A 17,510-nucleotide genomic window follows, 5' to 3' on the forward strand; every position below is an offset into this window, starting at 1 on the left:
CAGGTTGTTTTGTTAATGGAGTCTGACTCTTGCACCAGTTTTCAAAAATGGTTGCCACGAGTGCAGAGAAAAATTGTATCTGTACATGCAAACTGTCACTTACATATGCACTTAAAATTTTCTATGTCCTGTTTACATATTCAGTTAAATATTTGTTGTATCTGTGTGCATGAAAATATGCTAGTGTAGGATTTTAGTAGGCAAATTAACCATGCTCTTGTGCTAAGTTTTGCTATTTCTTCTTTTTGTTTAGATAAATATGCAGCCCAGCTATGAGATTAGCTGGTTCATGTATATCTATTTTGTCATCTTTATCATATTTGGCTCATTCTTCACTTTGAACCTTTTCATTGGTGTCATCATCGACAACTTCAATCAGCAAAAGAAGAAGATAAGTATCTTTATTAGTACCTCAGAAAAAGCTGAATTTTAAAGAAATGACTTGATCCTTACCAGCTGGTTATTTTATATGCAGGGACAAAAAAAATTATTTTAACTTTCTCACAATGATAATAATAAAGAGAAAGGGAATAGAGATAGCAACTGCTAAAACTGCTTCCTTTTTTGTTCTGTATAATGAGGCAATAGCCTTTAATTTTGAAAGTTTTTAAAAGAATTTAAACCTACAGTGGTATCCAAAGACCACAATATGTTGTTCAGAAGATGCATATAATTTCTTTCTTCATAAAGCATGAGGGTATCAAAGCACTGTTCTAAGGAAAGTCATGCCATTAATGAGATTCTGTGCATCTTGGTGAGAAATGTATGTCAAGAATTTGTTGTGAATCTTACAACTCCTGTCTCATCTCATTTTCTCACGTCTCTTCACCACATTTTCTGCATGTAGGAATCCTCCTGCCATAGTGGTCTAAGTGGTCTAAACAAATGCTACCCAAACTTTCTGAGATGTGGGCCAATTAAGTGGTTCAGGGCTGGTTGGCAGGCCAAATCCAGTGCACAAGATTATTTTTGCCTGGTTGAATAGGCACACCTTCCTGGTCCCATGTGCACAGAATCAAACCTCTGTCCATGGCCCAGATCTCACATAGCCTGGCCCAATCCACCGATCCTATCCAGCATAATGGGGCCAGGTCATCTGGCCATGGAAATGGGAAATAGGGCTGCAGGAGAATAGTGGCAGCATTAACTGCCCCATTCTACCACCAGATTTCTGGACCTGTGGGGAGCCCCACAGGCCACATGACATAGCTTTGCAGCCTGGAGCTAGCCTGCAGGCTGGAGGTTAAGCCCCACTGTTCTTAGGAGTGATACACAAGTTCCTTCTTGATTTGTTTGTGGTTAACTAAAATGCATGGAAAAAAATATTAAATTTGCAAATACTGAAAATGTTAAAATTGTCTCTTGACTTTCTATCCATATGAATGTTTTACTGTTCATTTCAAGTGTTTAGTGGTGAGGGTTCATTTTCACTTTCACATTATCCAAGCCTCTCCATCTTTCAGCTTCCTCCATGTTACCTGGCTTCAAATTCTGCCCCCTTTGCTATGGGGCCATGTTTGCTGCTGCCAGGCTTGTCAGGAGCTTCCACTGCCTATGAAAGTCATATGTCTCCAACAAAAGCACTATCTGCAAGTCATTCATTTCTAAGCCAGACTCTAGATTTACGTCATGAGTAAAATCATGGGGTCAGTTTAAGATGGCAGAGCTCAAGACTCACCCAGTGCAAGCTCTTTTTCTTGAAGCCTCTTGGCAATGGCATCCACTGAGAAACCATCCTCTAGTCAGTCCATGCCCAGAGAGAGCTTAAGGAAAAAATCCTATTACCTTTTAATTCAGATAGCCTGCTTAGCTTGGTAGATAAGATGGTGGTGGTGGTGGAAAAAAGTTATCTCACTAACCACACATTGTTATTATGAACATTTGGAAGCATATACAGATTCCCAGTGACTTGAGAAATGCCACAATCATTACCATGTTCAAAAAAAGGAGATGAATCGGGTTGCAGCTGTTACCATGATATTACACTCCTCTCTATAGCTGGGAAGATCCTCACTTGCATTTTCCTCAGTAAACTCACTTTCCTTGCTGAAGTTCTCATTGGCACCCAAGTTTCAACGTGGTTTGAGACCACAAGTATGAACTTTGTTGCTAGATAGCTACACGAGAAATACCACAAACAACACTGAGATATTTACATGGCCCTCATTGACTTGATTAAGGCCTTTGATTTAATTAACATGGAGGCCCCATGGAAGATCCAGATGTGATTTGGATGTCCACCAAAATTTGTTACCGTTATCAGACTCCTTCATAGAACCATAGAAAATTAGGATAGGAAGGGACCTCAGAAGGTCATTTAGTCCAACCCCCCCACTAAATGCAGGACCATCCCCAACTAGATCATCCCAGCTAAGACCTAGCTGGGTCTTAAAAACCTCTAAGGATAGAGATTCCACAACGTCTTTGGGTAACCTGTTCCAGTGTTTTACTACCCTCCTAGTGAGAAAATTCTTCCTAATATCTAATCTAAACTTGCCTTGCTTCAAATTGAGACCACTACTCCTTGTTCTGTCATCTGTCACCATGTTGGCTACAAATGTCCAACTTGGGATCCTTAAAATTCTAGTTTATTAGGCAGATTGAAACACTGTAATCATAAACCTTGGGGCTGGTCCCCACAAACACACACACACGCACACACATGCACACACACAGTAGCAAGCTACAGAGTCAGGTATACCTATCCTACAAGTGCTGGAGTCTGTCATTGAGGCATCTTTCAGCGTGGTGTTATCTTCCAGAAGGCGGTCACCGGCTGGTCCTTCTGGCTGGACAGGTCTGCTCGCGTTGGAGATCAAGAGGGCGCCACTGAGGGTCACTTTTCACTGCCTTTTATCTGTCCTTGGCAGACTTTGGTGACTCCCCAGTTTTCAGGTTTGCCCAATCCAGGGGTCATTGACCCTCGTGGGACTTCCCCCCCCCCCCCGGGTGGCTACTGGATGGCATCTGTCAGCCCCAGGGGTCGTCCACATGTACGTGCAGGTTTGGGAGTCCATTGATGAATTTAGAATAGGGCTCTGGGAGCGGTTGATCTGGAGATGCTCAGCCCAAAAGTTGGTCCCCAGCGTTGATTAACTCAGGCCAGGGCTTCTAGCCCTTGATCAGTGACGTTTAGAGATTTCCCAGTTGTTACATTGTCTTCTACTGAGTTCTTCCGTTGGCTGATCTGCAGCTTCCAGGTGTTAATTGCTGTGTGCTACCTTGTTACACATTCAATCACTGATTCACTCGCTCTTTCAGAGGCCAGCCTGATACAGGGAAGGGGAGTTTGATTCCTGCCCTTGTTAACATTGTTACAATGTATAACTTACTTATGAAACTAAACACATTTAGTTGAAAGTTGAAAGGTGAGGAGTATAAAATATAAGCTACAAATGCCATGGCACACAAATAGATAAAAATACCAAACTACAAGGGGAGATACAAAATGCACACATACAAATTTTAAAACACAATTCCTTATCTTAAAGTGAAAGAGAGAGGAAGGAAGAAAAGGTAGAAAAAGAGAAACGTATCCAAAGAAGGGAGAGCAAATGCAGGCAAGAGGAAAAGGGGGCTTTCTGCTACATTATTCCCCCCCTTGACATCAGCCTTACACAAGGGTGATGTGACTATATTGTTTGAACACCATTGTTCAGCTATATAGACAGGAGGTGTGTCATCTTCAGCTGGTTTGAAGTTAAAACAAAACTTAGGCCATTAAAAGATTTTGAAAGAGAAAAGCCTTGGGGGGCAGAGAGAGAAAATAACATAACGAGGTTGATTTAAACAGTTACAATGGTATAGTTGTCTCTTTGCTTATTAAAATATGACTTTGAATGCAGTTTTTTTTTTTTACACACATCTTGTTATACTGATATTCTAAATAGCATTTAAATCCTTAAGAGAAGTACAGAGAAAAAACCAAAAACAAAAAAAAACAAACCCCCCAAAAAAACAAAGTACACATGACCCTTAATAAATATCCTTTTGCTAACCAAGTGGAATATAAAACCTTTTGAGAACTGCTGCCCTTGTTTCAAATGTCAGAACAACTTTCCAGTCCAACCGGACGGAAGTGTTCTGGTCTGGGATCCACAGACAGGTCCAATTTTTAGAGCGGGTATTACCAATTACTCTTACTATATTTTTATGATATCATATGTATTTAAATTGACAACTTAAAACAAACCAAACAAACAAACATATAACAAGACAACACAAACAGACAAGACAATTTTTGCCATGGCTGTGATGAGGAAGATGCTGCTGATGGTAGTGATGCCTCATGGTTTGTCGGTCACCTTTGACTACACTGTGGCTTCTGCAAAAGAAAACAAACACACACAAACCTGCCAAGGAAAACTCCTTGCAGTGGCTGATTATTCATATTTACAAAGTGCAATGCTGACATGTGCAGTGGCAGTGCACACAGCATTTTCCATTCTTGGGGTGCTTTTCTTTTATACTGCAAAAGTGGAGCAGTTACCTACAGGATGGTGGCCATCCTAAGCTGAGGATTTTTTTGGCCTTTTCCTGCCTCAACATTGAGGTGGACACTGATCAGCCCGTCCGATGCGTATTTTCCAACGGCTCAGAGCCGTTCCTTCCTGCTAGCCAAGAAGGGTGGCCGGCAGGATTAAAAGATTGGTTGTCCTGTTCCTCGAGGGTCAGGTGGTTGGTGGCTCACTTTTTTTTTTCTTTTCTCCAAGCTGGGTCACTGGGATGCTCTCCTCATGACACAAGGAATCCTATTAACAAGGCTAGATTCAGGGTTAGATCTATTCTGCCCCCTTAAACAGTTTATTGGGACACATGTACCCATTTTCTGTGGGCAAGGAAGGAGCCCCCCAGGGGGCGCTTGCCTGCCTGTACACAAATGCCAGGAGCTTGGGGAATAAGCAGGAGGAGCTCATCCTCCTGCTCAGTGCAAACAATTACGATGTCATAGGGATCACGGAGACCTGGTGGGACTCCACCCATGACTGGACCACGGGGATAGATGGCTATACCCTGTACAGGAGGGATCGTGTAGAGAAAAGGGGCGGGGGTGTAGCTCTCTCTGTTAAGGAAAGCTACGCGTCCCTGCAAGCCGATATTGGCGACCAGGGTGGACAGCTGGAGACCCTCTGGGTTAAAATCCGTGGGGAACACGGCACAGGGGACACAATGGTGGGAGTCTATTACAGACCTCCCACCCAAAGTCCTGAGCTAGACCAGGAGTTTGCCCAGGAACTGGCTGAGGCAGCTTGCTCCAGGACCATGGTTGTCATGGGTGACTTCAATTACCCAGACATCTCGTGGGAGGATCGCTCAGCAAAATCTGAGCGGTCGCAGAGCTTCCTCTCGTGTGTGGATGACCTCTACCTGACTCAAGAAGTCTATGGGCCAACGAGAGGCAAAGAGCTGCTCGATCTGGTGCTGGCTACTGGGAAGGACCTAGTCGGCGACCTAGTGATCGATGGGAAGCTGGGTGACAGCGACCACGAGCTGATCACCTTCACCATCTGCCGAAAAGCTGGCAAGTCGGTCAGCAACACGCAAGTCCTTGACTTCAGGAAAGCCGACTTTGACAAGCTCAGGAGGCTTGTCAGTGAGGCCCTAAGGGACTGTGACCGCAGGGAGAGGGGAGTTCAAGAAGAGTGGTTGCTCCTCAAGGGAGCGATCCTCAATGCACAAACTAAGTCTATTCCATCTCGGAGGAAAGGCAGCAAGAGGGCACAGCAGCCCCCCTGGCTCTCCAGGGACCTAGCAGACCTCCTGAGGCTAAAAAGAAAGGCCTACAAAGGATGGAGGATGGGAGTCACCTCCAAGGAGGATTATTCTGCACTGGTCCGGTCCTGTAGGGAGCAGACCAGGAAAGCCAAGGCTGCAACTGAACTCCATCTAGCTTTGAGCATCAAGGACAATAAAAAGTCCTTTTTCAGATATGTGGGGAGCCGGAGGAAAAGCAGGGGCAACATTGGACCCCTGCTGAACCAGATGGGGCAACTGACAACTGACGCCCAGAAAAAAGCCAACCTATTAAATAGGTACTTTGCGTCGGTCTTTCATCAGCCCCATGGGACGCCCGTGCCTGCTACAGGGCCAGGAAGTCCGGGTGAGGGTGATCCCCTGCCCTCCATTAATGCTGACTTTGTGAAGGAACATCTTGAGAAGCTGGATACCTTCAAGTCAGCCGGCCCTGACAATCTTCACCCCAGGGTACTCAAGGAGCTGGCGAGCATCATAGCCCAGCCTCTAGCGCGGATCTTTGAAAACTCTTGGCGCTCTGGTGTAGTGCCCGAAGACTGGAAGAAGGCCAATGTGGTGCCTATCTTCAAGAAAGGGAGGAAAGTGGATCCGGCTAACTATAGGCCCATCAGCCTGACTTCTATCCCGGGGAAGATCTTAGAAAAGTTTATTAAGGAGGCCATCCTTAATGGACTGGCCGACGCCAATATCTTAAGGGATAGCCAGCACGGGTTTGTTGCGGGTAGGTCTCGCTTGACCAATCTCATTTCCTTCTACGACCAGGTGACCTATCACCTGGACAAGGGAGAAGAGATTGGTGTCATATATCTTGACTTCAAAAAAGCCTTCGATCTGGTGTCCCATGATCGTCTCTTGGAGAAACTGGCCAATTGTCGCCTTGGGTCCCCCACGATCCACTGGCTGGAAAATTGGCTCCGGGGTCGGACCCAGAGGGTAGTAATTGATGGAAGTCACTCATCGTGGTGTCCTGTGACCAGTGGGGTCCCCCAGGGCTCTGTCCTTGGACCCATACTGTTCAATATCTTCATTAACGATGTGGACACTGGAGTCAGAAGCGGACTGGCCAAGTTCGCCGATGACACCAAACTTTGGGGCAAAGCATCCACACCAGAAGACAGGTGGGTGATCCAGGCTGACCTGGACAGGATCAGCAAGTGGGCGGATGAGAATCTGATGGTGTTCAATGCCGATAAATGCAAGGTTCTCCACCTTGGGAAGAAAAACCCGCAGCATCCTTATAGGCTCGGCAGTGCTATGTTGGTTAGCACTATGGAAGAAAGAGACTTGGGGGTCATCATTGACCACAAGATGAACATGAGCCTGCAATGCGATGCTGCGGCTAGTAAAGCGACCAAAACGCTGGCTTGCATCCATAGATGCTTCTCAAGCAAATCCCGGGACGTCATTCTCCCCCTGTACTCGGCCTTAGTGAGGCCGCAGCTGGAGTACTGCGTCCAGTTTTGGGCTCCACAATTCAAAAAGGATGTGGAGAAGCTTGAGAGAGTCCAGAGAAGAGCCACGCGCATGATCAGGGGTCAGGGAAGCAGACCCTACGATGACAGGCTGAGAGCCCTGGGGCTCTTTAGCCTGGAAAAGCGCAGGCTCAGGGGTGATCTGATGGCCACCTACAAGTTTATCAGGGGTGATCACCAGTATCTGGGGGAACGTTTGTTCACCAGAGCGCCCCAAGGGATGACGAGGACGAATGGTCACAAACTACTACAAGATCGTTTCAGGCTGGACATAAGGAAGAATTTCTTTACTGTCCGAGCCCCCAAGGTCTGGAACAGCCTGCCGCCGGAGGTTGTTCAAGCGCCTTCATTGAACACCTTCAAGATGAAACTGGATGCTTATCTTGCTGGGATCCTATGACCCCAGCTGACGTCCTGCCCTTTGGGCGGGGGGCTGGACTCGATGATCTTCCGAGGTCCCTTCCAGCCCTAATGTCTATGAAATCTATGAAATTTTCCTGATTTAGGTCCCATTTCCTCCCAAATACATTTAGTGCAGCTCCAGTGTTCAGGAGTGCACTGGTATACCCTTGAGTTCCCACCGTAACAGGTATTCGGGTCTCCCTCCTGGATCCCAATTGAGGGTCCCTAATTTCTCCCATGAGCCAGGGCTTTGCTTAGGGGTCCCATTACAGGGGCTCCGTCAGTGCTAAGCCAGGTTGGTATTCTGCCATACTTGCTAATCTTCCTGCATATTGGGATGCTTTGTTCCTGCACTCTCAGTAAGACTTCTTTAAAGTACAGCCAGCTCTCCAAGACTCCTCTCCCCCTCAGACTGGCTTCCCAAAGGATCCTGCCTATGAGCTCCCTAAGCAAGTTGAAGTCTGCTTCTCTGAAGTCCAGGGTCCTTACTATGCTACTCTCCTACCTTCCTTTGCATAGGACCCTAAACTGAATCATCTCGTGGTCACTGCTGCTCAAGTTGCCATCTATTATTACATTCCCCACCAATTCTTCCATTTGTGAAGAGCAGATCAAGTAGAGCATGACCCCTAGTTGACTGCTCCAGCACTTGTACCAGGAGGTTGTCCCAATACTCTCCAAAAACTTACTTGATTGCTTGTGCACTGCTCTATTGCCCTCTCGGTAGATGTCAGGGTGATTGAAGTCCCCCATGAGAACTAGGGCTTGTGAATGGAAACTTTGGCTAGCTGTTTGAAGAAAGTCTCATCCACCACTTCCTCTTAGTCTGGCGGTCTATAGCAGACCCCCATCACGACATCACCTTTGTTGCTTTCCTCTCTGAACCTAAACCAGAGACTTTCAACAGGCCTATCTCCAGTTTCATATTGGAGCTCTAAGCAATCATATACCTATCCTTGACAGTGCTCCAGTCATGTGAGCTATCCCACCAAGTCTCTGCAAGGAAATTTGGTGCAAAGCGTTATGAGCTTTTGGTGCAAAGCATTAGAAGAGAGAGAGTGCACATACTCACTGCATGGGTACTGCTAGGGCAAAAGTCTTCCAAGTTAAGTGCTTGGGGCCCATATGCACCAATAGTGGAATGTACATATGAAAAATGCATCTTAAGCAACTACAGTTCTTATAGCAGCATTTCACAACATTCCTATAACTGCAATATACTGGTATGCTGTCAGGCATGTCCAGGTGTGCCATGGCATTTTGGGCTAGAGCCACACCCCCTGCCTGCTGCTGCTGCAGACACAGATAGATGGGGAGTGTAGCTCCAGCCAGGCAGAGGGCATGGCTCCAGCCCAAAATGCCATTCGGGTGGCTGTGCACCACCCCTCCCCATTGGTGCCCAGCTGACCTCAGTGCTTTTTTATTTAGGTAAGTGTGCCGTGAGGCGAAACAGTTTGGAAAAAGCTGTCCTATAGCATGGAACTTTCCTTTGTCCAGTGTTCCCCATACACATGCATTTAATACTCTCTGTGATATGTTACCCCCAAGAAATTTTTTTATATGCCTTTTTTTTTTTTTTTTTAAGGGCATAGTCCTCTTCTATGTGACTGATTCCTCAGATCCTCTATTTTGGTTTTTGATAGAATGATTATATCAGTACAGTAAATTTTTTGTATTCATATATATTTATTAGGGCTGTGTAAAGCTTCAGTAGCCAATTCAATTCGGAGGAGATTCAGCCCGATCTGGGGACTGAATCTCCAAATCCAAATCGAATCAGGAGATGAATTAAAAGCATCAAATCAATTTGAAGCATCTGAATCACTTTGGAAAAAGAGTTGGTGATTCAGTCATAGACTAAATAGGCAGCTGACACACCTGCCTCCAGCTGGTAAGTCTGTTGGGGTTGGGGGAGGGGGTAGGGAAGGGACATGGGAGAGGGAGGGATTGGGGCTGCCCAGCAAGAGCGGGGGGCACATTACTCAGGGTCAGGGGTGGGGGGGTATGGGATGCGGGCACAGCAGCGCCTGGAGTAGGGGCTCTGCCCTGCTGCCACTTGCCCAGCTAGGGCGGGATGTGGGCATGGCTCACTGCAGATGGAAGGGGGCAAGCAGCAGCAGGGCACAGCCCCTACTCCCAGCACTGCCATGCCCGCATCCTGTGCCCCCCCCATGCCGGCTGCAAGTGGCAGCAGGGCAGAGCCCCCACTCCTAGCGCTGATGAGGGTGCAGCAGTGCTGGGAGCAGAAGCTATGCCCTGCTGCTGCTTGCCCCCTTCCACCTGGAGTGAGCCACAGCCACATCCCATCTCCCCCCCACCCTGGCTGGGCAAGCAGCAGCAGGGCAGACCCCCGCTCCAAGTGCTGCCGCACCCACACCCCTCTGCCCCTCTCCCCAAGTAATGTGCCGATTCGTGCCGGCTGGGCAGCTTGTCCCAGCCTCAGTCCTTCCCTCCCTCCTTCCCCAACCCCAACAGACTTACCAACTGGAATCAAATCACTGTCCTCCAAATCAGCCGAATCCAAAATGAATAATTCCCTCTTCTCACAGTCCTAATGTTTCTATGCAGGCTGAAAATTAGAAGTTTCCTAAACATTCTAGGCTTTGGATTCTGAAGCAGCCCTCCAACTGGAGTAGTGGGGCAAAAAAATTAACTGCTTTTAAGATGGAGTCAAATAAGTTTATTAAAGAGTTTTATATGAAAGACTGTCTGCAGAAGCAGGGCAGTGGAGTCCTTGGAGATCCCTATGAGTTTTATGTTTCTATTTGCATCACTTAGTGAATTCATGTCTCTAAAGGTATAGTTGTAATTAGTTTTTATTTCACTACTTTACCTTGGAGGTCAAGACATCTTCATGACAGAAGAACAGAAGAAATATTACAATGCAATGAAAAAACTGGGCTCCAAGAAACCACAAAAACCTATACCTAGGCCAGCGGTAAGAATGCCACCTGTTTTTTCTGTCATCTGGATTCAGGAACAAATCAAAATTGCAAGCTAAGTATTAAACATTTCTGGCATCTTTGGGCTAGAAATGGAAATACATGCATCTTTCTATATGTTAAGATCATATCTAAATCTCTGCTTGATGTCTTTCTCAGGAAGTACAAAACCAATCCATTTTCTTGAGGGGCATTTCATTTTGACAGACTTATTTTCTGCTTTGATTGCTTGTTTATTTTTAGATGTTATGCTTCTCTTGTTTTTCCCGTTCCTTAAAAAAAGAAAGGGACTACACTGGGGAGTTCCTTTCTGAACTAGATCTCCTCAGCTATTTTCTTCCTATATATTTCTGGGTGGAGATAAAATGTGTATTTTGTATCTGTAATTGTATCACCCACTCTTTCATTTTTTCCAGAACAAGTTCCAAGGTCTGGTGTTTGATCTTGTTACAAAGCAAGCATTTGATATCACCATCATGATTCTTATCTGCCTTAACATGGTCACAATGATGGTAGAAACAGATGAACAAAGTAAACAAGTGACTGATGTTTTAGACCAGATTAATGTGGTCTTTATAGTCCTTTTCACTGGAGAATGTGTCCTGAAACTGTTCTCACTCCGTTATTACTACTTCAAAATAGGCTGGAACATTTTTGATTTTGTAGTTGTCATTCTCTCCATAATAGGTAAGAACTACTTATGTTCAAAAAGGAATGTAATGAAAGGATAAAAAAATATTTTAAGTATGCTACCACCTTTTAAATTTGTATTTAATAAATCAAAATTACAAGGTCAAACAGGTAATTTTCACTTCCTTTGATTCTACACTAAATAAATATTATAATTGGGATGACTATATGGGAGAACAGGAATTCTGAGCACCCCCCTCCCTTTCCCAACCCTCCAAAGTCAGCAGCTACAGGCAGAGGCAGGGTTGGGGTGGCATGGTGCACTGAGAATGGGGGGAAGCAGCAAAGCCTACTTGTCATGCTGTGCTTCTCTGCCTCCCTTCCAGACTGCAGCCCATGCCCCTATATTTCCAGGATACTCGTTTTAATTAAAATCATAGAATCAAAGGACCAGAAGGGACCTGGATGTCTGGCCCCCTACTATGGGCAGGAGGTTATTGGGTTCAAACGAGCTCAATGAGGTGCTTAGCTAGCCTCCTCTTGAACACCTCAAAGGAACACCTCCAAGTCTCACCTACCAGCCAGAACGAGCCTTCAACATCTGGGACTGTCCCAGCTAAATCAGGACATCAGGATGTATGGTCACCCTAACTATTCTACTATGTTATTATTCTCCCTACTCCCTATTCACCCTATGTTACTATTGTCAGTACCAGAACTTCTGTTAAGTATTAATGTTAATATCCATTAATTTTTCATAACATAGTGAAAAAGAGTCAAAGTGGAAACAGAACCTGTGTAATGGCTTTTAGTAGATGATATTAAGAAAACTTGAGAGTGTACATTTTTAGTTTTTTCCCTATTCATAGTCTTCACCAAAAACAGATAAAGTCTGTCTGTAACCCAGATTACAGGTAACCTTGTGGGTAGGCTACCGATAAAAGAGGCAGAAACACGTGTACAGCCCAACCTTTTTATTTGCTTGCACATAAAAACATGGAAACAAACCTTTATCCCAAAATCTATCTCACTACACATGACAACACAACATAGATTCTCATCTATACTGGTTGGGGAGACTTGAGAGATGGGAGGAGGGTAGCACGCAGATTGGCAGGAGGACTTTTTGAATTTGCTGAGGTCTCTAAATTTCCCTTTAGCCTATGCCCAATATTTATAGATGACTGGTTCTAATATTCTAATAAATGATCCCCGATAGGCTTTATTTAAATTTCTTTGTTTCAATGAAACTTTTGGAACTACTTATGGACTTGGAAGTTGCCGGTTAGTTGGGATTTATATCCTTAGGAAAGAAAGAGGGAGGGTTTCTAATCTCCTTTCCTTCCCCATTGAGTGCTGTTCAACACTGCCGTGTTTCTTCTTTATCTTAGTTTATGGTCTTCTCTGACAAGGGTTATTTGTGTTTTTACAAAGTATCTAAGCATCTTAACAAAAATACATCTATCGTAGCGAAATAGCTTCTAATACATTTGGTTACATCAATCACTACTATTATTTTAAGATGAAGCTATGATATAATGTATTTGGATTACTTAATCCAAATACATTATCCCCTTATCTCCTTTCAGGCCTCGTGCTTTGTTTAATTGTGTTTGATGGCTTCTCTTACTTTGCTGACCAAGCTAGTTGCCACATCTGCAAAGGTTCACACTACAGTCACTCAGAAACAGGCTTTGGGGCCTTCTGCTTAGCCACACTTCTGCAGCTTGGCCTAGGCCCCTTGAAAATGGCCAAGGCTGGCAACATGTCCTAAATTATTCTCTGTGATAGTAGAAAATTTAAATTAGTAGAAATATATTCTCCTTACATGCATTTGTGTTTTTGTTTTACAGGTATGTATCTAACTGATTTGATTGAAGAATATTTCGTGTCCCCCACCTTGTTCAGAGTCATCCGACTTGCCCGAATTGGTCGAATCCTGCGACTCATTAAGGGAGCTAAAGGGATTCGCACTCTGCTCTTTGCTTTGATGATGTCTCTTCCTGCTTTGTTTAACATTGGCCTCCTGCTCTTTCTGGTCATGTTTATCTATGCCATATTTGGAATGTCCAACTTTGCCTATGTTAAGAGGGAAGCTGGGATTGATGACATGTTTAACTTTGAAACTTTTTGCAACAGCATGATCTGCCTATTTCAAATTACCACATCTGCTGGTTGGGATGGCTTGTTAGCACCAATTCTTAACAGTGGGGAGCCAGACTGTGACCCATATAGAGTTCACCCTGGAAGCTCTGTTAAAGGAGACTGTGGTAACCCTTCAGTTGGGATTTTCTTTTTTGTCAGTTACATTATCATATCATTTCTAGTTGTAGTAAACATGTATATTGCTGTGATTTTGGAGAACTTCAGTGTTGCAACTGAAGAAAGTGCTGAGCCTTTGAGTGAGGATGACTTTGAAATGTTCTATGAAGTTTGGGAAAAGTTTGATCCAGATGCAACACAGTTCATAGAGTTTAGTAAACTGTCTGATTTTGCATCTTCACTGGATCCTCCTCTCCATTTACCAAAACCAAATATAATTCAGCTTATTGCAATGGATCTGCCCATGGTAAGTGGTGACAGAATTCACTGCCTGGACATCTTGTTTGCTTTTACAACACGTGTTTTGGGTGAAAGTGATGAAACAGATGCACTTCGAATAGAAATGGAAGAACGTTTTATGACTGCAAATCCTTCCAAAGTCTCCTATGAACCAATTACAACCACATTAAAAAGAAAGCAAGAGGAAGTATCTGCTACTGTTATTCAGCGTGCTTATAGACTATACCTTTTAAAGAAATCAGTGAAAAAAATTTCATTTATGTATAGCAAAGATAAAGTTGATCTGCCTATGAAAGAAGATATGCTTATCGATAAGCTGAGTGAAAATTCAGGTCCCGAAAAAACAGATGTGACCTCATCCACAACCTCTCCACCATCCTATGATAGTGTAACAAAGCCAGACAAAGAAAAATATGAAAAAGACAAATCAGAAAAAGAAGACAGAGATAAAGATATCAGGGAAAGTAAAAAGTGAAAGAAGATAAAGACAAATTGTTCATGACAAATTGTTTTCAGCCTGAGATGGTGATATTTTTGTCAATAGGACTCTTTTGGGAGCTCTATGCCAAACTGACATATTTTTACAAATATACCCACATACTTAAGGTCAGTGCCTATATAAAGACAATGGCCCCTCATTATCCAACTGTGACTCTGTAACGGGGGCAACAACCTTGCCAGGAAATTAGTTTTCATGACCAGTTGGCCCTAATGAAGAGACAACACAAAATGGCTACTCAGACTGTAGGGACCATTGTAAGGGGTGCAAAATTATAATTATGTGTATGTTAACAAAAATACGTTAGTGGAGCAGTTGTATCCACTGTGTGCATTTCAACTGCCACATTTGTCCTAGTGTTGTAAAAAGTTTTGTTGGTACAAACATTTGTTTTAATTCAGATTGTTCTATCTGGTTTTTTATGTAGAGAAGAGATCATTACTCTTTCACAAATATACCCATGTCAGCTATTTATTTTAATGGAATAATGAGGTGTTTATGATTCTCTTCAAGATTATTAAAACACACACCCCATCCCCCTATACCACTGTGTCTGAGGCCTTGTACAAACTGTTAGTTTCTCCTGGGAGAGTTGCTGCACTCCCAGTAGAAACCACAAGAGTACAGAAGTTCAGGCTTTTTCTCCCAGAGTGAAAATGGCTGCTCCAGGAAAAAATAACATGGGAACAACCAGGGTTAAACCAGTTCCACAAGAGTTTATCCTGGGAGTGCAAATGTCTGTGCATACTGATGATACAAGCTGATCCTGGGCAGTAGGGGTAGCCAATCAAGGCTACCCTATGTACTGCTACTATGTGTTAACAGGCAGATTAAGGGAGCCTGCAGAACATACTGAGATGTGTACATAGTACACATTGGGTGTGTGTGTGTGTGTCTGTCCCCGCAGCTGCACAGTGTTAGCACTGCAAGCTCTCCACTCTTCAGGGTCTTAACATTCAAATGTCTGTACATGTGGCTCTGGGTATGTTTTTTTTTTGTTTTGTTTTGTTTTGTTTTGTTTTGTTTTTTACCATAAGAACAAACCTGAGAGAATTCTCCCAGATTATATGAATGTGTGTACACAGACTAAAACAGAGCAGCAATCACAAAAAGATGACAGAAGACCATAATATCAGTAAATGCAAGTTATCAGTAAATAAAAGCAGAGGTGTCAATTCTTGGAAGAAGGTTAGATGTTGGTACAGAATGAGTTTATTAGTTTCCATTTTTTCTTATTAGTTTAGATTCCTTTGAAGTATGTAATTGGTTAGTTGTTATAGTCTGATTTTCTGTCATGTTCAGGTAGACATGATTTACATGAAGGCATGCTACTTTATAGCTCATGCATGGAAAAGTATGAAGTCAGAGAACAGCAGAGTTATTGCTACTTCCAGGTTTCAAAGTGGCTCTTATTCTGATATATTTTAAAAATATTTGTATTGTAGAGTAGCCATAAAGATCACAGAGTTGCACAATGGATTTGAAAATATAGAATGGTGATTTTTTTTTAAAACATAGACCTTTTAATGTCATGCAGTCCATACTTCATCCAGGGTCTGGATCTACAACCTATGATGATTATTTTCAATGGGAATAGACCATTTAAGATGAAAAATGGAGTTGCAAGTTTAAATCAGTAGGAAAGAATAGTACCCTTTGGACAAGTATTGCCTTGATTTATACCTCAGGCTAACAATACCTGTTGCAGTTGTACATGGGAGAGATGTGAGAAAAGATGTAAGTCAAGGAATTTAGTTCTTATTTTTTTTCTTTTTTTTTACTATATGAACTTAATCTTCCCTAAAATACCAAAATGACCAAAAGGATATAGTTATTCTGCTTTATTCTGCAATGTTGTTTTAGATGTCTTCTGTTCCCAGAAAGACTAACATTGTACTCAATAACTAAGTGCCCCCTGTTATTTAAATAGCTCACAGTGGTGCATGTTTGAGCAAGGAAATAATGACCTGAGCACAGTATTTATTGCATCAAATATGTACCTTAATAAGTGTAGTTTATAAATTTTCTATAGATACAATCCAATATTCTCTACTAGTATAAACATATGGAGGTATCTGCACTCACTGATGCATGCTTACCTTGCCCTTGCTGCTGTATCTTACACCTTCCAAAGCTTAGAAGGCTAATAGGGGAAGCCTTGTGTCAGTGGTAAAGTGAAACAGTTGTTCACCAAGAGTTCATTCATCTCGGTAAGCAATAGTTTGCTACTAGATTTTCTTTTGTGATTTTTTAATTAATCATATAGTATGTAACCAGATTATACAAAACAAGTAAACTGCTTAACTTGATGAAAATATGGGCTTAGAAAAGAGTTTTATAATAAAATATAAATATTATTTTAAAAATCACTTTATTTTTAGCATTTTGTACTTATAATGAGGAATTACACTTATATTCAAGTTGTTATCACAGTCATTTTTATTCCTTCTATCCAAGACACATCATTGAAAAGCTTCAGATACAAAGAAGTGAATGGATAGTTGTAAGTTTCTGGTTATTATACTGGAACTTTATTTTAATATTGAAGTAATTTTAAATAAAATGGGAACCATAGTTCATTTACCCCTGAGTAGGTTGTTCTTTATATGTAGAAGTTGAAAGGGAATTTAAAAATGTTGAATTCATAGCACTGTCTGCATCAAGTTTCAAGGTAGTCTTAATCATGGAACTCTTGCTCTTTCCCAGCATTTCTTTACATAGACAATTATTCTTGTTGATTCACCTTTTACTTGAACTGTTCTAAATATAATTGGGAATCCACAGCTTTTTCCACATGAGCGAAGTTGTGAACATGTATAACCAATCAGAGCAGGATATCTTGTGATTCTTGCATAAGGAGAAATTAAAGATAGGTACATTCTTTTTCTAAAACTATTGGCTTGTAGTGTATTGGTGAACTGCATGCAGGAAAATGTTTTACCATAAATAACAGTAATCTACATTGCTCATAAGCCAAAAGAATAAAGACTAAATTTTTATCCTCTATATTTGTTAAGTCTTTGTGTTTTTTACTGTCTAATATTAATACAAATTAATTCATGGGTTTTTATTAAAATAACAGGGGACTCTTTTTAGTGATGAGGCTGGATACATTCTGGATTTTGCCAGTATTGACAGACACTTGTTATCATCTGATATATATATTTTAAATCATATGTAATGAATTATTAGTCTTGGTTCAGTTTCTAATGGACAGCCTCATGACACAAAGTAAGTGATGAGGCACCT

At 42.6% G+C, this 17,510-nt stretch overlaps 1 protein-coding gene across 8 annotated transcripts in view; it reads left to right on the forward strand.

Annotated features, from left to right (window-relative positions):
* Nucleotides 1-17,267, forward strand: part of LOC102563113 (sodium channel protein type 2 subunit alpha) — a 221,913-nt gene extending 204,646 nt beyond the window's left edge. For all 8 annotated transcript variants that reach the window (XM_019480418.2, XM_019480420.2, XM_059727318.1 and 5 more), the window contains 4 exons: nt 254-391; nt 10,462-10,566; nt 10,987-11,257; nt 13,054-17,267. In XM_019480418.2, coding sequence (XP_019335963.1) covers nt 254-391; nt 10,462-10,566; nt 10,987-11,257; nt 13,054-14,237 — 1,698 coding nt within the window. In that variant the 3' untranslated portion in view covers nt 14,238-17,267. The remainder of the gene's footprint in view (nt 1-253; nt 392-10,461; nt 10,567-10,986; nt 11,258-13,053) is intronic.
* Nucleotides 17,268-17,510: the final 243 nt, after the last annotated feature.

This window comes from Alligator mississippiensis, chromosome 4 (genome assembly GCF_030867095.1).
Source record: "Alligator mississippiensis isolate rAllMis1 chromosome 4, rAllMis1, whole genome shotgun sequence".
NCBI classification, from domain to species: domain Eukaryota; kingdom Metazoa; phylum Chordata; order Crocodylia; family Alligatoridae; genus Alligator; species Alligator mississippiensis.